At 57.4% G+C, this 27,696-nt stretch overlaps 3 protein-coding genes across 7 annotated transcripts in view; 1 reads left to right on the top strand and 2 right to left on the bottom strand.

The window, feature by feature from the left end:
- The window catches only part of GCDH (glutaryl-CoA dehydrogenase), a 415,847-nt gene that overhangs the window by 197,190 nt on the left and 190,961 nt on the right, over positions 1–27,696 (bottom strand). The gene's annotated exons all lie outside the window — the stretch shown is intronic.
- STX10 (syntaxin 10) lies at positions 1,418–5,339 on the top strand. Of its 4 annotated transcripts, none has more exons than XM_081230527.1 (8): positions 1,418–2,620; positions 2,861–3,030; positions 3,196–3,290; positions 3,365–3,427; positions 4,372–4,479; positions 4,574–4,676; positions 4,778–4,872; positions 4,974–5,339. In XM_081230527.1, exons 1-7 carry the CDS (start codon positions 2,586–2,588, stop codon positions 4,864–4,866), a joined length of 663 nt encoding a protein of 220 aa, XP_081086653.1. In that variant the 5' UTR covers positions 1,418–2,585; the 3' UTR covers positions 4,867–4,872; positions 4,974–5,339. The 4 variants fall into 4 exon arrangements, with proteins under 4 accessions (XP_081086653.1, XP_081086652.1, XP_081086651.1 ...); XM_081230526.1 differs by having other exon boundaries at positions 4,574–4,680; XM_081230525.1 differs by having other exon boundaries at positions 4,574–4,680; positions 4,778–4,887.
- Positions 9,214–27,623, bottom strand: NACC1 (nucleus accumbens associated 1). Of its 2 annotated transcripts, none has more exons than XM_081234025.1 (6): positions 27,535–27,623; positions 12,280–13,236; positions 12,019–12,192; positions 11,328–11,433; positions 11,124–11,221; positions 9,214–10,497 (listed from the first exon to the last, which is right to left on the bottom strand). In XM_081234025.1, exons 2-6 carry the CDS (start codon positions 13,223–13,225, stop codon positions 10,235–10,237), a joined length of 1,587 nt encoding a protein of 528 aa, XP_081090151.1. In that variant the 5' UTR covers positions 13,226–13,236; positions 27,535–27,623; the 3' UTR covers positions 9,214–10,234. The 2 variants fall into 2 exon arrangements, with proteins under 2 accessions (XP_081090151.1, XP_081090152.1); XM_081234026.1 differs by lacking the exon at positions 27,535–27,623 and adding an exon at positions 26,285–26,462.

Here is a 27,696-nt window from a genome sequence, read left to right as displayed (position 1 = left end):
CCGGTACATCCCCCGTGGGAACTGTGCCTAGCATCTACCAGGCGCCTAATTAATGTCTTGTTTTTGTTTTTTTAATCAATAACGATGCTTAAACTTACTAAGCTCTTACTACGTGCCAGGCGCTAAAGGCTTTCCTTTCATAAACATCTCATTGATCTCTCACCTCCACTCCGCGGAGGGTAGTTATATCTTATTTCTTCAGGTGAGGAAACCAAGGCAGAATGACTCGTCCAATATTTGCTAAACGAATAAATGAGCCACGGCGGTGAAAAGGGACCACTGGAACCTGAAGCTCTCCTGTCTCTCCAGCGTCCGCCAGCCCCCGTCACTCCCCTCGTTTGGAAGCAGTTAAGAAACCGGGACACGCTGGCTGGCTCTAGGGCAAAGTTGCCCACTACACGGGCGGCGGACGTCTGCAGACACAAGCGCAGCCCAGGCTGCCATCTCTGCGCTCCGCTTTGAGCATCCCCCCCCCGCCACCCCAGTTTCCGTCGGCACGAAATCCACCGTGGGCGTGGAGCTCGTAAGGCGGAGGACCCGGCCGCAACACAGCACGAGTGAACATGTGGCTGCGGTCCCCCAAACGACGCAGCCGTTCTCCGCCTCTGCTTCCCGGGAGGCGGAGTTGGGATAGGACCTAGAAACTGAGCAACGCAGAGATAGAGCAGATAGATAGAAAACATCGGCCCCCCCTTCCGCTACGCACTACAGTTCCAAGAAAATCTAATTCCAGTTCCTCAGAAAATGCAGAATTGTTCGAACAGCTCCATTCACTCGTGGTGCGGGCCCTTTAAGGGGAGGCTTTCCACCCCCCCCCACACACACACACACACCCGCACTGGTGCGCGAACCTTCCCGCCACTAGATCTGCCAGACTTCCACAACTAAATTTGGAAGTAATGACGTAGGGCATGCGCGCTAGCCGCTTCCGGCCGCCCATATAAGGACTGGGGCCAGGATCTCTCTACAAGACTTTAGCCGGCTTTTTCCGGGCCAGCGGGCGGGCGGGGGTGGTGCCTTACCCTCCGGGCAGGCCCCCTCCGCTCTCTCTCTCCCAGCCGCTAGAGCTGGTTGGAGCCCCCGCTTTCCGGAACGGCGTCCATGGGGGCCCGCGGAGAGGGAGAAGAAAGTTTCGCTTCCTTCCCTCCGGAGGCCAGGAAGGTGTGACGCCCCTCCGGAAAGCCCCCTGCCGGGGGGTAGGGGCCACCTCAGGGCTCACACTAACGCCATCTCCCAGAGACCTACACAAAGACCTTGCCAACACAAGCAGCTACTCCCTGAGGACCACTACATTCCTGTCCCCGCCCCCCCCATGGAGACCCTGCCAGGCCCCCTCTCATGTATTCCTGCCCCTCCGCCAAAAAATTGCTCTTCTCGTGCACGTTTGGAGCATGCTCATGTCCCCCACTCCCAACCCCGGCACATGGAAACAACAATTATTCTCTCTTCTAAAAGACTTCTCCCCAAACTGTCCCCATTCAGCGATCCTGCCACAAATTACGGCAACCTGCTGAGGGCGCCCCCATCCCCCCCCCAACGAAACTCCACAATGACATCCGCAGCCCAGACGCTATCTCTGACACACAACGGGGGCGACCCTCCGAGGACTTCTTCAGACATCCCGCTCCAGAGATCAGGACCCCACTCAGCCGACAGCTGCCTACCGCCCCCATAAAAAAAGTACTTTCCCGGAGACCCCACACAGAAGGCCTCTGTCACACAGGTGGCGACCCTATGAGTCCCTCTCCAGACATTCCTGACCCCTCCTCACAAGCAGAGGGTTTCCGTGCAGACCATCCTCAGAGCCACCACCACACCCACTCCCGCGACCCCGAGGATCGCACCCAGAAAGACCTCACCCCCCAGAAGCACCTCCGGGCCCCCACTCGCGGCCAACCCGCGATCGCCTCGGGCGATCTCGAGGCGTCCCTCCTCCGCAGGAAAAAAGAGGAGGGGAGAGTCCAGCAGAACTCCCCACAGAACGCCCGCACTTCACCCTGCCCCCGCGGAAAGGTGGGGATACCACCTCTCCCAATACTCCTTACCAAACCTGCCACTCCCGACCCTGGGCTGGGACCATTTCTCATCTCCCATCTCCTAGGACAGGATCTGGGTGCAGGCTCAGGGAGCCCATGAAGATGATCTACAAATTGAATGAGCCCCTTCCCCAGCCATAATCTCTCCTGATTTAAAGGAGACTATTATTATTTACATTGCCCGGAAGGGAAACAGGTTGCGCAGCAACAATCCGAGAGGTTGGGTCTCGAACCGAGGGATTTGGAGCTCTGAGTCGAACCCAGCCAGACGGAACTAGGACACCTCCGGGAACCAGGACGCGAAGGGGCGGTACTTGCAGGCAGGAAGCCGTCTCTGCCCACAACCAAGATGGCGAAAGAGAGAGCGGATGTTTCCGCACTTCGGGCTGCCAAGGCCTCTCTTTCTCCCCTGGCGGCCCAGCTCTCAATGATGGCAGTGGTCACGTGACGGGGGCGGGGGTGACGGCTCGTTTTGCACCTTTTGGAGGGAACCAGCTTCCCAGGCCGAGAGGGGAGGGGGCTCGGCCTCGGGCGGGTGAGGGGCGTGACATGTCTCTCGAAGATCCGTTTTTTGTAGTCCGAGGGTGAGTGACAGAGATGGGGGAGGACAGAGGGTGTGCTGTCCCCCTGCCAGCCAGTGCCCGCGTGCCAGCCGGAGCATGTCAGGCATTCTGGGCACCGCCGTCGGGATCGCCCCGTGGCCGTGTGGGAGGGGTACGCCGTGGGATATGAGGGTCTCCTGAGTCCCCAGCTCGTTTGGGGGCGCAGTGGTGGGAGGGAGGACCTCCTGCCCCCAGCCGCGCCCGCTGTGCCCCTGCCCGCAGCGAGGTGCAGAAGGCGGTGAACACGGCCCGCGGGCTTTACCAGCGGTGGTGCGAGCTTCTGCATGAGGGCGCGGCGGTCGGACGCGAGGAGCTGGACTGGACGACCAATGAGCTGCGGAATGGCCTGCGCAGCATCGAGTGGGACCTCGAGGACCTGGAGGAGACCATCGATATCCTGGGGGGTTGGAGGGCGGCATGGGAGAGCCCATTGAAGTGGCGGGGGGCCGTGGGAGCCAGCCCTCGGGGAGGCTGGACACCTAGGAGGTGTTGAGGGCTTTGAGGCAGAGGAGGGCGTTCTGTCGGGCTCTGGCCTTAATTCTTGACTCGCGGCTTACGCATAGTGGAAGCCAACCCAGGCAAGTTCAAGCTCCCAGCCGGAGACCTGCAGGAGAGAAAGGTGTTTGTGGAGAGGATGCGGGAAGCAGTCCAGGTGAAGAGAGTTTCCAGTGGGGTGAGGGTGGGGAGGTTGGGGTATCATTACTCTGATGATGTCCTTACCCCTAGGAAATGAAGGACCATATGGTCAGCCCCGCAGCCATAGCCTTCATGGAGAGGAATAATAGAGAGGTAAAGGCATCCCGACCCAGTATCCTCACCCCCTGTCTCTCGGGGTGACCCTCCCCTTTGAGTGCAAGCCATCCTCTGTGTCAGTGCTCATCTTCTCTGTGCACAGTTGTCTCCATGCTGTCTACCCGCCTGCTCTTTCTGGATGTGTACACCTGAGCTCCTTCTGTGTGTATAATCTCTTCTGTCTTCTCCTGTGGGTCTATACTGGTTTCCTGTGTGTGTGTGTGGGGGGTGACCTATTCCTTTTTTTTTTTTTTTTTAGCTCTCTGTGTTACTGTTTTCAGGATTTGATGCTTACCTTTTTCATCTGTGTATGCACTTGACCTCTCTGAACTTGACCTGTGAGTGGATCCCCACCTGCCTTGTGCATGCACACCATTTTCCTCTGTGGATGTGCTTGCCCCATGTGTGTACCCACTCATGCCTTTTGTGCACATTCTCTCTGTTGCCTCAGTCTGTACACCTTTTCCCTCTATGTTGTGTGTTCATTCTTGCATGTTGTAAACAGCAGCCTCACCCATTAGACCCACATGAGGTCTGGGAGGGTGGAGGGCTGAGGCCTGCAGCAGCTTGGAGTCCTATAGCAGGGTCCACATGCCTTCCATGTGTGCTGCTTTGGGTATTAAAGTTCAATTCTTAAATACATGTGTTTATAGGATAATAAGTGTTCTCCCTGGATTAATTCATTAAATCCTTATTCCGTCCTCAGGAAACAGGAATTATAGCTCTCCCCATTTTACAGATGAGGAAACTGAGGCACAGGGAAGTCAAGTGATATGGCCTCGGGGTCACCTTGCTAGTAAGTGGTGGCTCTGAGGAACCCAGGCCGTCCCACTCCAGAGACTGCCTTCCTGCCAAACCACCATCTAAATTTGCCACAAACCTTGTCTGTCTCTGCCGTGAGTGGGCGACCCTCCCTGAGCCTGTGGTCTTGGCCTCCACAGATGCTGACAGGCAAGCCAGCCACCCTGAAGTCATCCAGCGACTTGCTGGACGCCAGTGTGGTCTCAACCACCTCTCGCTACATTGAAGAGCAGCAGGCCACACAGCAGGTGTGTGTGGGTGGCTGGAGGCCCCGGGCTGGAGGAGCCTTCAGGCAGCTCAGGGCTCCCTGCCGACCGCAGTTCCCACTCCTCCAACCTGCAGCTGATCATGGACCAGCAGGACCAACAGCTGGAAATGGTGTCTGGGAGTATCCAGGTTCTGAAACACATGTCCAGCCGCGTCGGGGAGGAGCTAACTGAGCAGGGCATGTGAGGCCAGGACCCCGGGGGTGGGCCAGGAACCCTTGGCCGGCTGCACTGGTGTGCACAGACCCTTCAGGGGCTGATGACATCCTGATCTCGGCAGTATGCTGGACACCTTTGTTCATGAGATGGACCACACCCAGTCCCGGATGGATGGGGTCCTCAGGAAGATGGCCAAAGTATCCCACATGACGAGTGGTGAGTCCCCTGGAGGTGGGTGTGGGCAGTTCGGCAGTGGGGGGAGTGGGTTGTGGGTGGTGCTGCCTCCCTTCTGTGAACTCTGACCTTCTTGCCCCCAGACCGCCGACAGTGGTGTGCCATTGTGGTGCTGCTGGGGGTGCTTCTCCTGGTCCTCATCCTGTTCTTCTCTCTCTGATCCTGGTCCTCCCCAGGAAGCTGGTCCCTCCAGCTGGGGGGGCCAGCAGAGCCTTGCCCCCTGGGAGGAGGGGGATCATGCCTGGGGAACTGACCCAAGGCTTCATCCAGAGCCAGTAGGACCCTCATGACCCTGGGTGGGAGCCCCCACCACTGGTTCTGTCTCAAGTGCGCTTAGGGGGTGGTGGAGGTAGGGGGACCTCAGACACGCCCCTCCCTCCCCATCTTTCCTTCCCGTGCCCCAAAGCCATCGCTTTGCCCGTGTGCCTGCTACATGTGTCAACTTGGAAATAAAATCCCAGCGTTTGTTATATACATTTGTATCATATGATGTGTTGATCTGAACTTGTGGCTGTCCCTGAATGGGAACTCCTGTTCTAAGCCCCCGCTTGCACACGCTGGGGCCAAGTGTGCATGTGTGCGCATGTGTGTGTTAAGGATTTCAATGGTTGATATTTGGTGCAGAAAAGACTGTTCTGGTTTATTTCTTGGATTTCATGATGGATAATTTTATTACCATCGAAATTCCAAACACTGATTGTTGTTGAGTTTTTGAAGTTCAGCCTAAACATCTTTCGCTTGTTCTTTGTCTAAGGCAGGCAGGCGAGTCCCTTAGCTGTGGAACTGAGCTGTCACTTCCGAGGGGCTCCGAGGGGCCTGAGTACCACTAGGCTCCCTCATACACCTGGTCACTTAGATCCCTCTGGGATGCTTCACTCTAACAAGAAAGCGTTTGTAAGTTTAAGGGCTTTGCTATAGAGCCTTCCTGAGTAGGAGAAATGATTCCTATAAGCCAGGTAAACTTGTAAGTGCTGTGAATCTTAACTTATTGTCTTAGATGTTTCCATCTTGAGCATTATGTAATCAGGCGTCAGGCCCACCCTTCTCAGTCGCTCATCTATACGTTACAAGGTGCTGTTACAAGGATGTCTTGTCATTCCATTAGGCTGATTTGTCAAAGAGAACCAAATACGTTCAGATTATTTTTTTTTGGTCGCACCATGTGGCTTTTGGGATCTTAATTCCCCGATCAGGTATCGAACCCAGGCCCCCTGCAGTGGAAGCGTAGAGTCCTAACCACTGGACCGCCAGGGAATTCTGCTTCCCCCCCTGCCCCCGCTTATTTTTTAAATGCAAAACCACTACCATTAATGCTGTGGTTCAGGTTGTCTTGATCCATTCTACACTTGGTTCTAAGTCTTCCTGGGGTTAAAAAGATGTGCTTCTGGGAGTCTGACAGTGTTTCCACCTACCTGGGCTTGCCTCCATCTTAAGACAGACAGACTTCCTGTTACTTGAGGTGACTCTGGACCAGAGTCACCTGAGGATTTTTGTTGATGCTGCTGTTGGCTCCCCCAAACCCCTGCTTTCTGTTGACTGAAGCTGGGCTTCAGGACTCCAGGGGGGGCTGGTCTTACTGAAACATGCCCAAGTCACCCTGTGAATTGAGTCACCCTCAATCATCTGCCCCAAGGAAGTCTGGAGCTCCCTCCAATCATCATGGGGTGGTCGGACCTGGACTGGGCGGAGATGAAACCCCTTGTCCACCTCCCCAGCAAAGACCTTTTGATTTGATGGAATCCCTGAGGTCTGTCAGTAGTCTTCGCACACTACTTGAGACATCTCTGAATCAAGGGGACCCTAGGGCACGTTGCATCTTTTCTATTTCAGTTGTGAGAACATTTTCCCACTCATATCCTCAGGACCCTAGAGCTATTCCAGTATTTTTGTTTGTTTGGTTTTGGGCCACCCTGCATGGCATGTGGGACCTTAGTTCCCTGACCAGGGATCCAACCCGTGCCACCTGCAGTGGAAGCGTGGAGTCTTAACCACTGGACCGCCAGGGAAGTCCCTCTTCCAGGTATTTTAAACAACCACCGGCTGATTTTACGCTTGCCATCCCGACTTTAGTGTTCCTTCTGGACGCAGTGGCTTGGGACGGGGCGAAGGGTGTGGGCTTACGTTCAGGACACGTTTCTGGGGCTGGGAGTGTCAAATACCATGGAAGGGCAGCGAGTGGGTCTGTAATACAACAATTCCATGGAGCAGCTGCCCTTCTAGCTTTGGAGGGGCTCCCGTGGGACGCCCATGCAGGATTTAGGGCCCATGTGAGGGAGCAGCCTAGGGAGGGTGTTGTTTGTACATACTGGGGCAACCTGGAAGCTGCTGGAAACTATTTTCCCACCTAAAGAGGGCCCTCCCCTCGGGCCGACATTCTGAGGCATGACGTTTGGCATGGCCGTTCTGAGCACACCCCGAGCCAGGCCCCCACCGCATTTATCAGTGTGAAGCCCTGGGGAATGGGGATGTTGCTCTGCGGAAGGAGGGGGGCCCTAGTGTGCAGCCAGCGTCGCTTCCTGGGCCCACCGCCCCGCGCCCCCAGTGAGCAGCTTGCAGCAGGGCTGTTACAAAGGCGTTTAGTTTATTCTCCTCATCAGTATCACTGATATTCTCATGGTTCACATTTCCCAGTGCGGTTCCTCTTCTTACAGTAGTTAATGTGCAATCTCACTTATGGGCCCGGGGAGGAGGGGCTCGGCCCAGGGCAGGGAGGGTGTTGGCACTCCACGCGGACAGGGCAGGTGGTCTGTCCTGCGTGAAAGAGACGTGGGTGAATGGGCGGCCGGGGGAGGTGGAGGGGGGCCCCCATAGTCTTTTGCGTTGGTCGGTGATCCTCCATTCATGTTCCTTCCTGGCTGCCCTGGGGTGGGGGGGGGAGGGGGGGGGTCCATGCAGCTCAGGGCAGGGCAGGGCCAGGGGAAGGGAAAGCAGGAAAAGCAGCAGGCCGCCCAAGAGCAGGGAGGGCAGGGCGGGAGGGCGCAGGGGTGGCTCCTGGGGTAAGGCACAACCCTGTCTTTGGCTCTCCTGGTGAGGAGTTTCCTCCCCTGCGCCCCTGCCCAGCCCCTCTCCCCTGCCCCCTCCCCAGACCTATACACACAGTCCAGGGAGCCAGGGGCACCTCCTGGAGTCCCTGAAGCAAGAGGGCTCTGCCACCCAACCCAGTGCTGCAGGGGCTCGGAGGAGGGACGGGGCAAGCCCCACTAGAGGACAAGGCGAGGAGGGGCTGGACAGGGGCCTGCCCAGGACAAGGGGGTGGGGAGGGAGAAGACCCCAGTCCCAGAGAGCTGGCCCCCGCTAAGGCCTGGAAGGAGGGGAGCGCCTGGGGACTCCTGCTTCCTTTGGGGGTCTGGCTGGAGCCCCAGCCCACCCCTCGGCCTTGGTCGGCCCGGCAGCTTGCCAAGTGACCAGGATATTGTGCTTTGGGATCTACGCTGGGGTGGGGGGTCGAGGCCAGGATGAGGGGGCAGGGGAGGTGCGACTAAGGTGCTTGTGCTTTAGCTGGGGCTGTCGACTCCCCCCACGCACTCGGGCCGGCTGGGCTGAGGGCTAAGGTACTGGGGCTGGGCCAGGAAAGCAGAGTGCCAGGGCCCCGCTGGTCTGACCACCCCCCCCCAACCCGGCCCCTGGCAGCAAGCAGATGTCAGGAAGAACCAGCTCCCCGCAGGCTGGCAGGGGCTCCTGGGGTGGGGGTCAGGCCTCCAGGTCAGATCCCAGTGGTCCAGCTGGCCCCCACCCCACCTCCTGTAATCCCCTTGCCTTTGGAGAGAGGCTGCTGGGAGCAATGGGCTAGTCAGACTGGGGGGGAGACAGAGGCGGTGAGAACCAGGGCTAGAGACAAAAATATGAAATTGCAAAGAAACGGACACCCAGCGTGTGTGGGGAGGGGTGCGGGGGGAGAGTTAAAAAAACAAAAAGAACCCTCCGAGTTTACATGTAGAACTCAAAAAAAAAAACACACACAAAACCACTCGTGGAGCTAGGCCAAGGATAGAAAGAGAGGAATGGTAAAAGAAGATTCTGCAAACAATCTTTAACTATGAAGCGGACCCGGCCCTGCCAGGAGCTGGACTCAGCCAACTGGACAAACCAGGGACACCCTTGCAATGTAGCCCTTGGGGGGAGGCCCTGGGGTTGAGTGTGAGCCGGCCAGACCCATGGGAGCACAGGCAGAGCGGGGCCTGGGGGGGCCCCCCCTCAGCAACGCGCGCCCCCACTCCACACACACACGCGCACATTCAGCCTGCCCCTGGCTCCCCACTCCGTCCTGCCTTCCACAGCCCAGAGGACCGAAGGGGACATCAGACACGGTCCCATTGGTTTGAAAAATAAAAGGAATCTTATAGTTCAATATTTCATTAGCTAAAAAAATGTTTTAAAAAGTATGTACAGGGGGTGGGGGCTGGGAGCCCTGCCGTGGGGGTGGGGGTTGGGGAAGGGAGGGAAAGGCAGCAGCACCCCCCAGCCTGATCCCCCGGGTTCCACCCCGGTCCTGCTGCCTCTCACGTCTTCATCTGTTTAAAAGCGAAACTTCTACACACGCACGCGCACACACACACACATGCACACCCACACGCTTCTGCGAGCCCCGGAAACCTCTCCTATTCTCAGAGACCCTCGGTCTACCCCCAAGGGCCCCCCTCTCAGGACCTGCCCCTCTCAGGCCCCAGGGGGCTGGTGGCGGCAAGAGAGGCTGAGCACAGGTGGGGGAAGAGAAGGGCGCTGGGCCTGCCACCGCCCGCCACCTTAGGTAGGTCATGGAGTTTCTCTGAGCCTCAGTTTCCTCAGCTGTAAAACAGGCAGTCCTCATGGCCTCGCCTACCCCAGCCCCCAGGCGCAGGGACAGACAAGGGAGACAGGAAGGCGCTTTTGGAAACGTGGAAGCACTGGGAGGTGGTGGCGGGAGGGGTCCTGAGAACCCGGGGCCCCTGTGAGTCCCAAGGGGCTGCAGTGGGGGGCGGAGGCTGAGGAATGCTCCGGCTAGGTGGTCCAGCGCCTGGGAAGGGGGTCTTCCCAAGCCCCCCAGGCCAGCCCCTCCCTGTGCCTGGCCTGGTGAGTGGGGAGACAGTTGCTAGGGGTTAGGAGAGGGGGAGCAAGAGCCCCCCAACTGTGCACGAGTGTGTGCTAGAGAAGGCAACGCAGACCTCGCACCACCTGCCGTCCTCTCCCAGCCCGGATCCCCGATCGGATTGGGGTCAGGGGGTGGGACGGGGAGGCAGAGGGGCTGGGAGCATGCAGTGCCCCCCGCGGGTCCTGGGGAAGGACAGACAGTAGCTCGTGATCAAGATGGCGGGCGGGTGTGACAGGAGGGGGAGTGTGACAGCCCCGCGGGAGGGTCCGGTGGGGGTTACTGGAGGGCCTCCTCGGCCGAGGGGCCAGCCTCGCCGTCATGGCTGGCCGTCTCGAAGCCGTGCTCCACACCCATCATGTCCGGCTCTATCTTGCCCGTGTAGCTGATGAAGGTGGTGTAGGCGTCACCCTCGGCCATAAGCGGCTTGACCTTGGGGATCCAGCTCTTCCTCACAACGCGGCGGGCATTGGTGCACATGTCGGCCGCGATGGCATTCATCTCGCTCTCCTTGAAGTTGGGAGCAAAGTTCTGGCAGTAGTCTGTGCGGGCAGAATGGGTAGCTCATGCCGAGCGTGGCCTGGGCCTCCCACCCTCCCAACAGGTACTCAGCCCCCACGCTGCTCCTGAGAAACCCCCCCCCGAACCATGGCACCCCTGAATGCCCCCCTTGGAGCTGAGGAAACTGAGGCCTTGCGGACAGCACGCTAAACCACATCGGTGGGCCCAGGACTGACAGAGCTTGGCCATGTGTATGGGATGTGTGGATTTGATGCAGGATGGCCCAGTGCTCTTGAAAAATGTGGGTCATTTGCCAGAATTCAGAAACTGGGAGATTCCACTTGAAAACCTACACTTCCCTCCTGACAACTGGCTGAGGCCTGGCCACTTCATCACTCTGATGACCAGGATAAGTTTGAGACCCCCCCACCTCCCATAGGCTTCGTGGCTTTCCTTCAGTGTCCTACCCACCCCCTCAAGAAATCTCTAACCAAGAACACTCTAACCAATCACAGCCCTCTTCCCAACAAGCCTAGACTGAACCTCAGAATCCTTAATACCAAACCCTACCTACCCATCCATCAGGGCCAACACCAGAGAAAAGGACCAGCTGCCCGCCCCAGACCTCCATCCCCCAAACCCCGACTCCAGAAAGGTGGACACTTACACTTGACAGCGTGCAGGACACGACTATCCAGCGGTTTGCGGCTGGGGTTGTTACTGGAAGAGCGGATGCCGGTGCCACAGCTGTTGGCCAGCGTGTTCCTGGGCGAGGGGTATGGGGGAGGGGAGTCAGGCCCCCTGTGGTGGTGGTGGTGGGGCATGGGGCACCCCGTCCTCCCCCACACCGGGGCTCTGGCACGGGCCTCACCGGTCAAAGAAGGAGGCCAGGAGGCGCCGCAGCAGGACCTTGTGCCGCGTGCCCGCGCTGACGTGGCAGTTCATGAGCTGCGCCCTGGTGATGTACACGTTGGTGCCTGGAGGGGAGGGGGCGGAGCCAGAGGATGATGGGTGTCGGGGGCAAACCACCATGTTCCCCACTCGGCCAGGCCCTGGCCTGGGCCCAACCAAGACCCACCCCCCTGCCGACCACTCAACTTAGAGCATCCTCCTCAACACTCAGGAAAGGACAGAGACTGTGGTGCCACCGTCCACAGGGCACCCAACGTGCCGGGGCCCTTGCCCACAAAACCACCAGCATCAGAAAGAACAGGCAGCAGAGGCTCACACCCTGACACCCTGAGTCCAAGGGCCAAATCCTTAACCACTGTGTTGATCAACCCTCAAAAGCATGCTATGAAGCCACTGATCTACTCCCATGTGGCCAACAATGCTGGCCCACACTTATACCAGCCTCCGTGGTGGAAACCTACAAGCCAGTCTTTGATTTGTATCAATGCAAAGAGGTGTCAGCTGCCCAGGACACAGCCAGTGGGCGGCAGGGCTGGGGTTGGACCTTGAGCCTGGCTCCTAAGCACTGTGCTGCAGGCTGCTAGCCCAGAGGGCATCGAGGCCCAAGGTGGGGGAAGGGGGAATTCAGGGAGCAAGTGAGGCCAGCCCACCTGTTACCAGCTCCAGCTTCTCAGAGGGGTCACCCTCATCGTAGAGCTTGGGGTGGCAGCGGTTGCCGATCTGGTTGATGAGCTCAGCAGGGAGAGACGCCAGGTCTTGCCGCACTCGGATGCGATTCCGGGACTCAGGGGCCACCTGCTCAGGGAGGGCCTCCACCTTCTCGGCTGTCGGGGGCAAAATTGGTGCGTTGGGGGCGGGGCCGGGGGCGGGGGCGGGGGGGCCAGGCTTGGGGTTGTGGTGGGGCACCTCACCGGTCTGGCCGACGTTCATCATGCTGTACATGGTGTACATATTGCAGATCTGCCGGTACTGCTCGTCTGTGCCCTCCTCGCCCGCGTCCTCCTCCTCATCCTCCTCGTGGTAAGAGCCAGGGCTGTCGCTGGTGTAAGCGCTTGAGGTGCCCGGGCTGGTCCGCTCCGACGTGCTGGGCCCACTCACCACTCCACCTGCCGCTGCCGCCACGCCCCCCGCCGGCTGCCCGGCCCCAGGCACCCCCGCCACTCCGGTGGGCTGTGCCGCCGCCACCACCGGGGCCTGCTGGGGCGGCCGGTTGGCGGCCAGGTCCGGCGCGGAGAACTTGGCCATCTTGCGGCTGCCGTTGCCACTGCTGCCACCGCCGGCCTCCTTCTGGCTGCTGTCCCACAGCCGCTTGGCCACGGGCGTGCACTGCACAGAGTCCGACTCCTGCTGCTCCGTCTTGACGCGAGACACGAGGGGCAGTGGGGTGCCGCAGGCCGGCCAGCTCGACGTCTGCGCCACAGGGCTCTGGGGCTCGGACGAGGGGGCCTCCTCGGCGTGCAGGCCCTGGGAGTCACAGCTGGGGGAGCTCACCTTGAGGAAGAACTCTGTGCCCTTCTCCATGATCTCCTGGATCTGCAGGAAGCCAGCTGTGTACATGAGCAGGAACTGGTCGCCCATGTTCATGCTCAGCCGGCCCGTGTAGCAGAAGCTGAGGATCTGCTGGAAGGACTGGGGCTGCACAGCCGCCGGCAGCTCCACCACCGCACTCCGGCTGCTGTTGAACAGGTCCCGGAAGTAGGAGCTGCTGGCGGCCAGCACGGCCCGGTGGGCCTTGAAGGCATGGCCCTTGACCACCACCGAGACATCACAGTACAGGCCCTGCAGCCGCTGCTCGTTGAGGCACTCCAGAATGCTGTTGCCGAAGTTCGGGATCTCCATCTGCAGGGTCTGGGCCATGGTGGCGGCGGCTGCGCAGGGGACAGGGAGAGATGGAGGGATAGGGTCAGACAGCAGACTCCGCCCGCTGCAGGGAGACACACGGGAGCGTGGACATCCACGTGGTGGAATTTGCCACGACTGTCAGAATCGCAGGTGCCGCCCACTCCTGTCCCAGCATGGCCTTTCCTCTGTGACAGACTGTCAAATCAGCTAAGTCAGCTATAGGCTGGGGTGGCCTATGCCGTCCCTTTGCAGAAAGGAGGGCAAAGGCATACTTACACGTCTGTGCTTGAATATTAAATGAGATAACACAGTGAGCCCCCCGTGAGCATTAACCACCACTAGTACTACACACATAGGGTAACAGGCATAGAGACACCAAGAAGGCAGAGTCATCCGATTTTTCACACTGCATTTGCAGTGCTGAGCACGTGACCCTCAATCACCATTTGCTGAATGACTGAATGACCACTTGAGAAACCCTGAAACTACATGAGAACATCACTAGTCATCAGGGCAAATGCAAATCCAAACCACAATGAGACACCATTCCACACCCACTAGGCTGGCTATAATAAAAAAGATAAGTATTGGTGAGGACGAGAAATGAACCGGAACCCTCCTACACTGCTGGTGGGAATGTGAAATGGTGCAGCTGCTGTGGAAAACCATTCCTCAAATGGTTAAACATGAAGTTGCCATATGACCCAGCAATTCCACTTCTAGGAATTATTCCTGAGAAATGAAAACATATCCACACATACACCTGTACGCGAATGTTTATAGCAGCACTGTTCACAATAGGCAAAAGGTGGAAACAACCCAAATGTCCATCAACTGATGAATGGATAAACAAAATATGGTCAATCCACAATGGAATACTACTCAGTCGTAAAGAGGAATGCACTACTGCTACATGCTACAACTTGGATAAACCCTGAAAACATTATGCTAAATGCAAGAAGCCAGACAAAAGGACCACATATTATACAATCCCGTTTATATGAAATGTCCAGAACAGGCAAATCGATTAGAGACAGAAAGCAGATTAGTGGTTGCCTGGGGCTGGGGGTGCTTGGAGGATTAGGCGAGTGTGAGCAAACAGGTGCAGGGTTTCTTCTTGCCCTCGTGAAAAATGTTCAGAAATTGTGGTGATGGATGCACAACTCTGAATATACTAAAAACTCCTGAACCTGTACACTTTAAACGGGTGAACTGCTTAGTATGTGCATCTCAATAAAGCTGTAAAAAGAAGAAAGAAACCATAAGACTAATGTCCTCTGTGTAGAACTGGGGATGAGACTTACCATGTACATTCTTAGGGTCTTTTTTTTTTTGGCCACACCACACGGCTTGTGGGATCTCAGTTCCCTAACCAGGGATTGAACCCAGGCCCTTGGCAGTGAAAGCTCAGAGTCCTAACCACTGGACTGCCAGGGAATTCCATCTTGGGGTCTTTAAATTTTGAAACTGGTGAATGTATTGCCTATTTACAAAAGTAAATAATATTCAAAAATAAAGTGTGTGGGACTTCCCCGGTAGCGCAGTGGTTAAGAACCTGCCTGCCAGTGCAGGAGACACAGGTTCAAGCCCTGGTCCGGGAAGATCCCACATGCCACGGAGCAACTAAGCCCGTGCACCACAACTACCGAAGCCTGTGCGCCTAGAGCCCGTGCTCTGCAACAAGAGAAGCTCATGCACTGCAACGAAGAGTAGCCCCCGCTAGCCGCAACTAGAAAGCCTGCGCACAGCAACAAAGGCCCAACGCAGCCAAAAATAAAATAAATTTAAAAAAATAAAATAAAATAAAAAAATAAAGTGTGTGAAATCACACCACAAACAATTCACCCCAAAGTGCTTGAGGGGTGGGTGGAGAAAGAAATGTGAATTTAAGGAACTGCATGAGACCCTGCTCAGGGACCCCACTCCCATCCTGACCTGTGAAGTACCACCTGAGGGGCCCTGGCACCTCTCAAATGTGTGACCTTCTGCATCAGAGCCTATTCCATCAGTGCATGTTCCAACCCAGGAGGAAGAACTGGTCGGGTGAGGACAGCACGTCTGATGCTCTGGGGGCAATCATAAAAGGGCTCTGAGGGAAGATACGGCTTTACAAGTGCCCCCGTTGGTAAAACTGAGTCCCCTGCCATTCTACAGTTGTGGAGGGCAGTAGTCCTGAATGGGCAGGTATGGGTGAGAAGAGAGGCCTGAGCAGAGAGTCAGGCTGGTGAGAAGAGGAAAAAGGTGAAGAGTGTGTGCAAAGGCCCTGAGGCAGGAACTAACTAGAGCCCCCAGCTGTTCTTCTCTCACTCCCATGTTAGCTCTCATGCATCTTTCAGTTTTTTTCTTTAACCAGTCTATTCTAAGCTGCCTCTGTGGGCTGAGGATTGGGGATGCAGTGAAGACTTGAGCCCTACCCAGGTTCATTCAGAAAGGGCTACCTGGAGGAACACAAGGGGCCATGTGCCCATTGGCTCAGAGGTGCACTTCAGGGCAAGGGCGAGTCCTGGTTCACCCAGATCTGTCTGGGCACTGAAATCCATGATTCCCCTCCGCTGTACCCTTCTCATCAAAATCATTGTTGCCACCGCGAAAAACAAAAAGGCAATCAGGAGGGGGAGGCAGAGACAGGGAAATCCTAATTAGACGGCAGCATGCATGTCCCAGGAGGTCAAACTAAGGGCCGGACAGGCTAGGAGCTGGTGCTTCAGTTTCCCCTACCTCCTCATTCAGAGCTGGGCCTCTGAATGAGGCGGTAGGGGAAACTGAGGCACCAAGAGGAGGCAAAGGATAGAGCCCAGAGAGCCTCCTCCAGGGCCCTGGCAGCCCTGACCCACCTCCCCAGGCTGCCAAACTGAAGACCTCCCGGGGACTAGGGCCCAAGTGACCAGGGCCGAGGCAGCCAAGGAAGAGGCTGCCTGGCCTCTAGTCCCTGGAGGGGTGCTCTAGACCCCTGGCTTGGAAGGCTTACACCCCAAGGGGGAGGACCAAGTCAGGACATGCATGCCCCTCAGACCTGGGTTCTGCTGCTAGCCCCACTCTGAAGCTGCATGACCTCAGGACGGCCCCTCACCTCTCTGTGCTTCAGTTTGTTTATGTGTAAAATGGGGAGGTATACATCCAACCCACCCGATGGACTGCAAGGCACTGGGGACATAGCCCTGAAGAGGACTGGTTGTGCCCACACGTAGCTCACTGTCTAGTGAGGAGCCACAGGGTGTGATTTAATTTTAGCTGGGGTGAGTGAGCGAGGTAAAGATGGGGAGATGGAGAGAGCAACCAACAGTCCTGGGCAGGAAGGAGCCAGTGTGGCTGGAAAGCGGCACAGGGTGTGGAAGAGGTGGGCCCTGGCCTGGTGAGGATGAATGTCTGAGAGTGAGCAATGGGAAGCCAGGAGCAAGGGAGACTGGGCCCGGACCAGCTCTGGGAGAATTCCCAGCATCAGCGGCGGGGACAGAGAGAAGGGGCTGAGTGACTCAGGAGTGAGCCTCTACAGGAGACAGGGTATTGTTTTAAAAGCTGTAGACAGGGGACTTCCCTAGCGGTCGAGTGGTTAAGACTCCATGCTTCTACTGCAGGGGGCACGGGTTCGATCCCTGGTTGGAGAACTAAGATCCTGCACGCTGCATAGCGCAGCCAAAAAAAAGTTGTGTAGATAGGTACTCCTCCAAGGAGACTGTCAACTCCAGAGGGGGCAGGCACGCTGGCAGATTTGTTCATGATTAGCTCATCAGAACAAAGAGAGGCGGTCAATAAATATTTGTAAACGTGTCAAATAGTGTACCAAGGCAGGAATAGACTGCTCCTGTCTGGGAAATGGCAGCTGCGGGGTGGGGGTGGGGAAGCATGGGGGAACGGGGGGAGGGGGCTGAGGCAGTACACATATGGGTGTGGATGCTTCTGGGGCTACGGAGGGCGTTGCAAAGTGTCCTCCTAACTGAGCTCGGTGTGCCGGACAGTGTTGCACGCATTTCCGGAAGGCACCGGAAGTGCTCGCAGCACTCCACAGTGACGGCTAGCAGGGCCCCACTTTGTGGGTGGGGATCACAACACCGCCCTGCCCCGTCCCAAGCAGTTGGACTTCAGGGCCTGACCCCTCACGGGGAATTGGTGCAGGATGGCTTTGTGGTGAGCGCTCAGCATGGGGGCGATAAGGTTCTCAACAGGAGGGAAAAGAGACGCGAGGAGGAGGGCTCCCGAGGGCGAGAGCCAACCTGACATTCAGTCTGGGGTCCCCAGGCCTCGTGAACCCCATGGGGCCTCAGAGCCCAGCACCCAGGGCTTTGAAGCTTTCAACTAGCAATGGTGGGGCGGGGACACAACTTGTGCAAAAGGCTGATGCAATCCGTGCACAGGCACGCACCCTCTGCAGTGACAGGGAGTGGGGTGCTAGGTCTGCCTCGCTGCCCCTGTAAGTAGGACAGGGTATGGGGGTGGTGGGGAGTTGGAAGAGGCCACTGGAGACCACTGGAGACCCCAGAGACCCACCCCTGGATCGTGGCACCAATCCAGGCTGCCGGACTCAGAAGAACAATGGCCGGTGGTCCTGCCCCTCACCTACACCACCCGTGAGGGAGGAGCCATGGAGCCAGATCGGGCTTCCAGAGGAAACAGGTCGAAAGCAGCTGGCGCTCCGCCTGGGCCACCTGCTGGTTGGGAAGTGGTAGGATGGAGAGCCGGGGGTGGGGTGGGGCGGTGCGGTTCTCTAAACCAGCCAACAGTTCTGTCCTCACCAGCCCGAGCCCCTCGCCCATACTGCACGGTTTCCCTCACCCAGACTTTTACCCAAGCTGTGCACCCTGCCCGGAGCGCCCTTCTCCCACTACCCGCATCTTCCTCGTTCACCCTCAGCTGACCCGTGCTCTGAGAACTCACCAGACTGGAGAAGATGCCCTCTTTGGCACTCCCCCCAACCCCCAAGCCATAGGGCCCTTATGCTTACCTCTGAGAACATTAAATCCCACTTGACTATAATCTCCCCAGGGGCAGAAAACCGTATTTGAATTATCTATCCTCACAACTTGGCACATCAGCTCGCACAGCTTCTGGGGTGCCCAGATCCCCCTGGAGGGAAGGGGCAGCCCCCAGACCCACACAAGGCCAAGGGGACCCTTCCATCGCTACTCCTGGCCCCGGAAGAGGGTGGGTTTCCTGACAAGACGCAAGGGCACGACACACGGTTTCCATGACCTCTCAACAGTCACTCAACAAATATTTGCCAAGCGCCTTGCCTGGGGCAGGAAGTGCCCAGAGCCTGGGGCAGGCCACCACTAAGACAGGGCCCTGCCTCCGGAGCTCATGGTCCAGTGAGAGACACGACCATTCATCCAGGGTCACATGGATCAACGAGCTGCTGGTCCGTGCCTCTGACCTCACCCAGAGGAGGGGACACTGGAGCTGAGATCTGGGGGGCACAAGGGGGTGGGGGTGGGGGGTAATCTAATGGGGCAGTGGTGGGCTGGGAGCGTGGCCCTCAAAGCACAAGAAAGGTGTGCAGAGCCCCAAGGGAGAAGCAGGCACGGCCCTTCCAGAAACTGGAGGAAGGCAAAGCTGGCTCTGGGCTCAGTCTTTAGTCTGCTTCTCTCCTTGGGGGATCACACCCAGTCTCAGGGCTTTGCTGCGGACTAAATTGTGTCGCCCACCCCAATTCCTACGTTGAAGTCCTAATCCCCCGTGTGGCTGTATTTGGAGACAGGGTCTTATTTGAAGGTAATTAAGGTTAAATGAGGTCATAAAAGTGGGGCCCTAATGCAACAGAACTCTTTATCCTTATAAGAAGAGGAAGAGAGATTTCTCTTTCTCTCTCCAAGCACAGACACTAAGGGCCACATGAGCACACTAGAATCCAACCAGAACCTGACTGCGACGGCATCATGGACTTACAGCCCCCAGAACTGTGAGAAAATGTCTGTTGTTTAAGCTGCCCAGTCTATGGTATTTTTTTATGGCGACCCAAGCATACTAAGACAGGCTCAAAACACCATCTACTTGGACTTCCCTGGAGATCCAGTGGTTAAGACTCCATGCTCCCAATGCAGGGGGCACAGGTTTGATCCCCGGTCAGGGAAGATCCTGCATGCCGTGGCCAAAAAACAAATAAACAAACACCATCTACTCACCCCACGACTCCCTCATGGAGCCCCTGGCCCGGACCTCCCCTTGGACGGCAGACTTGCACATACCCCAGATACCCACACAATGCATCCTCAGCCGAGCCCTTCTCCCCTCAAGCCTGCTCTGGCTGCAGTGTACACAGGCTCTATCTAGCCCTCCTTGCCTGGGTGAAGAGCCTAGGATTCACACCTCCGATTTTTTCAAAACCAGTTCTCGGGTTTCCCTGGTGGCGCAGTGGTTGAGCGCCTGCCTGCCGGTGCAGGGGATGCGGGTTCGTGCCCCCGTCCGGGGGGATCCCACACGCCGCGGAGTGGCTGGGCCCGTGAGCCATGGCCGCTGGGCTTGCGCGTCCGGAGCCTGTGCTCCGCAACGGGGGAGGCCAGAACAGTGAGAGACCCGCGTACCGCAAAAAACAAACAAACAAACAAAAAAAAACCCAGTTCTCACCACCTGGGCCCCTACGACGTGTATGGGGGCCCTGCACAGTAAGGACTGCCTGCTCTCAGACCTCTTACAAGGCAGGCCCCAAGGCGGTCACAGCCCTTCATACCCTCCTGATCACCTATCTCAGATTTCCAAAGACAGCCTTTCCCAACCCCAATTCCTCCGGCCACTTCTGCTTCATTTTTCCTCCTTGGCACTTCCCACCATCTACCAACTAGATGTGTCCTTGGCTTTGTGTCAGCTCCACCAGGGCAGGGCGACTGCCTGTCTGGTTCACACTACTATGACCCCTGCCCCTACAACTAGACAGGCACACAGTGGACGTACAATCGTTTGCGGAATGAATGAAGAACTATTTCTGTTACTTCCAACTACGCTCCCCTTTTAGTCGCACTGTGACTAGAACAGAGTGGGACTTGGAAGAGGTCTCTGAGGCTGGGCAGGGGTGCCACGCGCACCGCAGTGGGGGCCGCCGGGGCCAACGCAGAGGGTGCTGCTCAGACAGACACCCTCCTCTGGCAGCCATAGCAGGTGGGTGGCCTGCAGTCAGGGTCCCACTTGGGGCTCAATGTAACTCAACTTGCTGAACCGACTGCTGTCCTACTGCCAGATCCCGCTAGGGTGCGGCAGGCTTGAAATGGAGGTGCTTGTGTTGCAGTGCAATTCCTAGGGGTGGAAACTGCCAGCTCTTTGAGGAGGGAGCTCTGAGTACCCCAGCCAGCAGAGGCTGGGGGACAGATCTGTGTCTGCCTCACCAAGGACTGTCTTTTCTGGCTGACTTTCCAGGGAAGTGGTGAGCTGCCCATTGACATGTAAGCTGGTTAAGGGAACCCACTAACTGCAAGCGTAAGAAGGACAGAAGGCCCCTGGAAAGCCCCACAATCCTTCACCCAGCTCAGCATGAGGTCAGAGTGGCAGCTGGGGGCAGGAAAGTGGCACACCCCCCAGGCTGCTCGGGGTGCATTCCTGGCCCAAAGCCATTCGGACCCTCTGCAGGAGCCGAACTGGAAGGTAGTTTAGGCAAACATTAGCTAGTGAAGAACAAGGCGATACCCGACTGCACACATCTTTTTTAGGTACATGCACATTTAATTTATTTTCTTTTTCCCTGAAAAGCTCCTGTTAACTCCACAGTGGGTGACAGGATTAGCAACCGTAGGTGGCATGGACGTTGCCCCTACTGTGCACCAGCACCCGATGAGGGCTCAGCTATTCCTCTCACTAGTTTCTGAGGAAGAAATGAGTCTTCCTGCCATTTTACAGATGAGGAGAGCAAGGCCCAGGATGGCACCCAGGCCACGTGGCTCCTGTCCAAGAATCAGGAGATAATGGCAGTTGGGGCTCCCTGACCATGGCCGGCCCAGGCTGCACTCATCCTCCGCATGCCCTGCTGCTGCTCCCTGTGGCAGGCGGCCACCACAGCTAGACCCATTTCATGACTGGGAAAACTGAGAAACCAGAGCTGAGAAGGGAAGCCGAGACCCGAGCTGGGGTCTGCTGCCCACCTGAGGCCCCAACCCAAGGGTTCTGGGTGCTGCTATTCCCGCTCCCCGTCAGAGGCCTTCTTCTTTCACCCAGCCTCCCCCAGCTACTCTCTACTCTTCCTCCCCTCACTGCCACCTCCGGGAAAGAGCATTCTAGCCTGATGCCTCTCCTCCCTCCTCCCTCCCACTCTCTCCTCGAAGTCCTCAGCAATCTGGCTTCTGCCTGCAGCAGCTCCTAGGAGAACCCAGCCAGGCCCCACCCCCCTCCCACTCTGACCTCAAGCCCACCTTTGTGAGTTACCTCATACTCCAGGTGTGCCTCCAGACCCAAGGACAAGGGGGCGGGGCAGCAGCTGCACAAAGGGTGGAGGGAAGTGCAAAGGCCCTGAGGTGACCTTGGGGAGGCTAACACAAAGGAGGCTGGGCGGTTACTGGGGATGGGTCGTGGAGATGTGCTTGGAGACCCTGCAGGGCCTTGGCAGGACAAAAGAATCAGAATCCTGTTTTACTAGGCTCAAATATCCCTTACAAAGCTTCCCGCTTAGAATTACGCTTTCCTTCCTCTACGCTCCCAGAAAACATTTATCTGTACTAGTGCTTACCACCCCCCCACGTCAGTCTTTCCCAACTATAAAACAAACAGCCGCCTCACAAGGCTGTTTTAAGGATTAAACCACCTTAAGGTAACACGGGTAGGTAGGCTGGTGCTGACTTTGCAGTCAGTGCCCAGCTGCTATTATTAGTTATGTTCCCTTCGGTCTGTCCCCCTAGCCCCTCGCAGGACTGCAAACTCCCTGACAGCAGCAGAGGCATCTTACACCGCTCACCATCTCCCAGAACCTTAGGCCATTTCATGAGCTATCAGGCCGTACTTACTGAGGGCTCCCCGCACTGCCTTCCCAGCACCAGCTGATCACACCCCAGACACCAACCTCTCACATGACCCTCCCAATAACCACGCAGCGGGGAGCCCCAGCTGAGGCCCTGCTGCCACTGGGGCCAGATCATCCTCTGTGGTGGAGGCTTCCCTGTACATTATATGATATTGAGGAGCATTCCTGGCCTCTACTGTGACAGCTGTGACAACCAAAAATGTCTCCAGACATTTCCCAAGCATCCCTTGAGGGGGCAAGAATCACCTCTGGTTGAGAACCACTGCAGTGCAGGTATGCCTGCTTGTCCCCACTTATCAGACGCTTAAACTGAGGCGCCAAGGCCACAACGTTTGCCCAGGGTCTCCTGGCTGAACAAGGCGGCGCTAACGGTGGAATCAGACTCTCCACTACACCACGTTTGCTCACCTTTACCCACCCTCTGCTTAATTCAGCCATGGTCCTCACAGAGGGCCCTCGGATCTCTAAGGATGCTGAGACCTTCGCATCCTGTCTATCCTGAGGAGACAGGGGCAATGATCACAACCAGATACTGGACACAACGAGACAGCCACCTGTTTAGTCCCACCTCGCAGCCTCTGTGGCTCAGAAGGCTCTTCAGGAGGCGACAGAAGGATGACACTCTTGGCCAAGGGGACCCAGGAGCAGAGGCAGGGAGGCGGGCCTGCGTGCTCATGCTAGGCATAGGCTTAAGTGATTTACAAATGGGTGAAAGTGCTCAGAGCAGCGTGACACCCAGAAAAGGGATGGGAGTGATGACAGGCAGGGAGGACCCAAGAGAAGGAGCAGAGGCTGGTGCAAACACCACCTCCGTGTCTTCAAGGCCGGCTCACCGTTGCCTCAAATGCTGCAAGCCCCACCTGAACCTGGCAGGCCCTCCTCCACCACAGTCTCCGGCAGTGACACTGATGAGCCGGGTCAGACTTTCCTGGACCAACCCGCAACCCTCTCCAAACCCCATGCCTCCAGGCTGACCTCCATGATGGGTCCTGCCAAACTGACCAAAACTCATTTCCTTGCAGCCCTGCGCAAGAACCTGCTGGGGCTTCCCACTGCTTGGCCAGGGCACCAGATTTTAGAAGGCCTTGGATGCAGGCCAAAGGGTCTGGACTTGCATCTGGGGGCGATGGGGGGATCCAGGAGACCCTGAGATCAGACGCTTCTTTTCTGGGAATGGCACTAAGTGTCTCTATCTCCACGCTAGGGTCACCCTTCACTCCTTCCCTCATGAAGAAAAATGTTTAGAGCACTTAGCAGGAGCCTGGCACATGCTAAATAAAGGCTTTCAATGTGTTGTCCTGTCTGCCTAGAACATTCGCCCCTCCCTGCCGCAGCTCCCCCACCAGCAGGCTGATCTCTTATTATTCAGAGCTCAGCTCGCCTGGAAGCCTTCCCTGACCACCCAAATCTAATGCTTTCCACCCACCCAGCACCATCACTTCACTTGGTTTCACCATATTCATGAACGCGGGGATATCAGAAATGAGCTTGATCATTTGTTTGTCTGAGGTCAGTCACCTTCAGAAAAACCTTTGTCTAACCTTCACTAGAAGTTGCTGAGAGCAGTTCTAGGAGCTGCTTTTCAGGGCTGCTCCCCGGGCACCTTCAGGGAGTTGGCACCCATGTGAAATCAAACTGTCCCAAGGGTCCCTTAACTTGTTGCTCTTGCCTGCCAGGCTATTTTGGCCTCCTCTGGCGCCCCAGGTCTGGGCACACTAAATCGTCACAGAAAAGCAATTATTAAGAGTGCTTTCTCCAGCTCCAGGCACAGGCTCGGACTCACTGCCCACTCCTCTGCCATCCACACACAGCGGCCAACTCCTACCAGTCTCTGCCCCCGTTCCAGCTCTATGACTGGAGGCAGCTGCGCCCCATCCTAAGTACCCAGCCCGGAGCCCCGGCTGAGGCCCCAGGCTGCGCCACGGCAGCCAACCTCAGCCCAACCAGGCAGGGGGAAGGCTTCTTTACGTGGGGCTGCTGGCCCAGTTTCTACCCCTCCCAGAACCAGGAGGCCAGCCAAAGAGGGGAGGAGGGCCGAGCCCAGGTGGGGGCAGTTCTAGGAACTACAGGAGATTGGGGGAAGGGAGGGAATGAGGTGACAACCCATCATTAAACCCAGATCTAGCTGATACCACTGGACCCAGCAGTTTGTGGTTCCTGCCTCAGGTACTGAGGCTCCCAAGTCAACGTTCCCAGCACACATTGATAACAGCTTTGCAGTTAGCCCAGAGAGAAGGAACAAAAGCAGGGGTGGTCTGACCGGGGACCAAACAGAGGAAAAGATAAACCAGGAAAAAAAGCAAAAATCCAGCTCCAGAGCCAGGCTCCATCCTCATAACCACCTCCCTCTGCCAGCCCACAGCTCTGTGACCCCTGACCTCTTGGCTCCCATTAGAACAGGGATGACCTTGCCTCTGGGGAAAAAGCTTCCACTGATCTGGCTCTCTGGGACACCAGCAAAACTGTCCGCAAGGGTACTGACCCATCCCTTGGGATGGGCAAGAGAAAAGTCCTGGACATAGAATTCCCAACAGGGAATCCAGAACAGTGGGCTCTTCCAGTCACGCCCCAGATTGCGGGCTGGGGCGGAGGGTCAATCAATCCCAGTCGGCAACTGTCTAGCTGTGGGACCTGGGACAAGCCATGGAGCCGCGGCTTCCTCCCCAGTACCATGAAGAAGGCCTAAGTTGACCTGGTGGTGGTGAGCAATCAATGAGCTCATCTAACCAGCAAGCTCAGCACAGGGCCTGCCCCAAGAAGAGCACTGCAGAGGCAGAACCCTGGGACCCGGAACACCAAAGGCCTGGGCCAGGGTGTAGGTGCCTGGTTTGATCCCTTTCTTGGTGACCTGCCTTCACCCCATCAGGAGCCTTCAAGACACTATGAACAGAGCTTTATATGCTCACCTCCCAGTAACTCACCTGCGGAGAGCTGGTGCCTGAAAGGTAGTGAGGTCCCAACCCCTAGGCTTGAGCCTCAAGGCTCTGGTCGCAAAAAGTGGGGAAAGAATCTTAGGACCCTAAGATACTCAGATAACAGGGGCTGGGCTGCCTCCCTACAGATATACGGGGTGGGGGTGGGCAAAAGGGTGGTAAACAAGATGCCCGAGCTAGGTGTTCCAGACTATTTCCCAAGCTGCCCACACAAACGCCCACCTGGCGGGCTAGCACCTTGGAACAGCCAGCAGAGGCTTGCCCAAAGGGTATGTCGGGACCCAGAGCCTGAGACAGGCAGAGATGAGGTGTGAGAAAGAAGAAACCCCTCAGATTTGGTCCCAAGCTAACACCTGGACGGGGAAGGGGGGAGGGGGTGCACCTTGGCACTTGCCTTTTGATCACACTAGTTTCTCCGTACCTGCTCCCACATCCCCACTAGCCTACTTAGCCCAAAGGCTCTGCCTCCCCCCGGACTCCCAAAGCTCCTACAGTAGTTCCTCAACCTACCTGATCGCCTCCGTATCAGGTCCTCGCCACCCCCTCCCCACTCTCCGAACCGAAACCTCGTGTGACCCCTGCAAACATTTCAGGGATCTCCTAACCGCCCCCACTAGAACTAACTCCGCCCACACCCACCCTGCCCCACTTCCTGGGCTTCTCCTCAACCGCCCCCAGGCCTGTAACCTGACCCACCTCCTCCAGCGCCCCGACTGTACCTGCCAGCCCGGCCCCTCCCCGCCCCCCCTCGGGGCCATTTCCCTCCGGCCAAGCCACTCTCCCCTCCTCCCCCATTCGGCCGGCCCAAAGCCCGACTCCTCCTCCCCCTCCCCCTCCGGTCTCCCCGGGCGCCTCCTCACTTTTCCTCCACCGGCCCTCCCTCCAACTTCCCGGCCCCCAGCCACCCCTGCACCTGCCCGGGCCTGGTCTCGCTCCCCTCTCGCGGGGAATGACAGGAGGAGGTCTGGGCCCGATCCCGACGCCCCCAAGCTCCGCGGCCCGGCCCGGGGCTGAACGCTCAAGGCCGCTCGCGGGGACCGGGACTCTCTGCACTTGGGCCTGGGCACAGTGCAGGCTGCTAACCAGGTTCCTCCCCGGTCGGAGGAGGCCCCCATGTCCTCCCCCCTCAACCCTTAGCCGGACCTCGGATGCCCTCCGGCCGTCCCGGCGAAAGGAGGCCGGAACCGGGCCTGGGGCGGGCCGCCTCACCTGCGCCGTGGCCGCGCTCCGGGGGCTCCCGGCGAGCTCCGCAGCGGCGGCTGGGGCCGGGCCTGGACCCGGGGCGCGCCCCCCTGCGCCGGGGCCTCGGCGTCCGCCTCCGCGGCCTCCGCGGCCTCCGCTTCAGCAGCAGCGGCAGCCGCGGCGGCCATTCATTGTGGGCCAGGCCGCCCCAGCCGAGCGCCGAGCGAGCGCAAGGCGCGCCGCCGCCGCCGCCGCCGGGCCGGGGAGGAGCGGCCGTGGCCCCGCCCACGCACCGCCCACGGTGCCCGCCCCCGAGGCTAGGCCAGCCGATCGCCGAGCGCGCCCCTTCTCTCCTCAGTCTCTTCCCTCGGCCCCTCGGAATCCCCGTCAGGACCTTGGCTCTGCTGCAGAGTTCGAGTCCCGACCTCGCCACCATCTAGTCCCGCGACCTTAAACAAATCGCTCTGCCTTTCGGAACTTTAGTTTCCTGTAAAAACGCAAACAATAATATCTGCTGTTTATTGTGCCAGGAACTGTTTTAGGTTCTTTACGGGATTATCTCGTTTAAACTTCACAGTAGTATCTTTAGGTGGAATTATTTTATAAACACACACACACACACTTTATAGAAAATAAGAAAGGGAGGCACAGAGAGATGAAGAAACCTGCTCCAGGTCACACAGCAAGGAAGTGGTGGCGGTGCCAGGATTCAAAACCGGGCCCCAAAAGAAACAATAAACGTTAACACTTGTACGATGCTTATGCGACGCCAGATTCCATTCTAAGCATTCTACCTGCACTAACTCGTTTAATTCTCATCACAGCTCAATAACGAACGTTAAAAAGTTCTGCCCATTTTGCAAATGGGGAAATATAAGCAGAGAGCATTAAGAACAAGTAGGAAGGCAAGCTGGGGCTGGAACCAGTCAGTACCGACACTACGGTCTCCTTTCCTACATCGGTTAGAACCTTCTGAGGGTTTGCTATGTGAGAGATCCTACTTTGCACATTTTCCAGGCATTCTGTCGTTTAATCTCTGCTCTATCTTGGAAGCTAGGGCTCTTATTTAACAGGTAAGGAAAGTGAAGCCCAGAGAGTTTAAGTAACTTGTCAAGAGCATGTGGTAGGACTGGGATTCAAACGCAGGAAATCTGATTTCAGAGTCTGAGTTATTCCCGCAGGGTGCCCTGACATACTGTGTTTACAAAACCCAGCACACAAGGGGCGATCAGTAGGTGTTGGATTTCTCCGCTTACCGCCCCTTTTCTGAGTCTCACCTTCCTCATCCGTGAAATGGGGCTAGTGACGTGTCCCCTCCCAGGGGAGCCGCAAAGATTAAGGCCGTCACACACCACTTTCAGCGCTTTCCGCCGTGCATTTTGATCCCAGCTGCCCACTATAGGTAGCATCAATGATTGACTAAATTCTGTCACATGATC

The sequence above is a fragment of the Mesoplodon bidens genome (assembly GCF_964165515.1).
Source record: "Mesoplodon bidens genome assembly, chromosome: 4".
NCBI lineage: Eukaryota > Metazoa > Chordata > Mammalia > Artiodactyla > Ziphiidae > Mesoplodon > Mesoplodon bidens.
The sequence above is the reverse complement of the archived record's forward strand: the minus strand, read 5'-3'. Positions and strand labels throughout refer to the sequence as shown.

What these genes read in the sequence shown, in the direction of transcription:
- STX10 (XM_081230525.1), top strand. Translation starts at nt 2,586, where the DNA reads ATGTCTCTCGAAGATCCGTTTTTTGTAGTCCGAGG. An exon ending in CCGTTTTTTGTAGTCCGAGG is followed by an intron (nt 2,621 to 2,860) that starts GTGAGTGACAGA and finishes CCCTGCCCGCAG; the next exon opens with CGAGGTGCAGAAGGCGGTGA. An exon ending in GAGTGGTGAGTCCCCTGGAG is followed by an intron (nt 4,888 to 4,973) that starts GTGGGTGTGGGC and finishes TCTTGCCCCCAG; the next exon opens with ACCGCCGACAGTGGTGTGCC.
- NACC1 (XM_081234025.1), bottom strand. Translation starts at nt 13,225, where the DNA reads ATGGCCCAGACCCTGCAGATGGAGATCCCGAACTTCGGCAACAGCATT. An exon ending in CTGGCCTCCTTCTTTGACCG is followed by an intron (nt 11,222 to 11,327) that starts GTGAGGCCCGTG and finishes CCCCTCGCCCAG; the next exon opens with GAACACGCTGGCCAACAGCT. An exon ending in TGTCCTGCACGCTGTCAAGT is followed by an intron (nt 10,498 to 11,123) that starts GTAAGTGTCCAC and finishes CTGCCCGCACAG; the next exon opens with ACTACTGCCAGAACTTTGCT.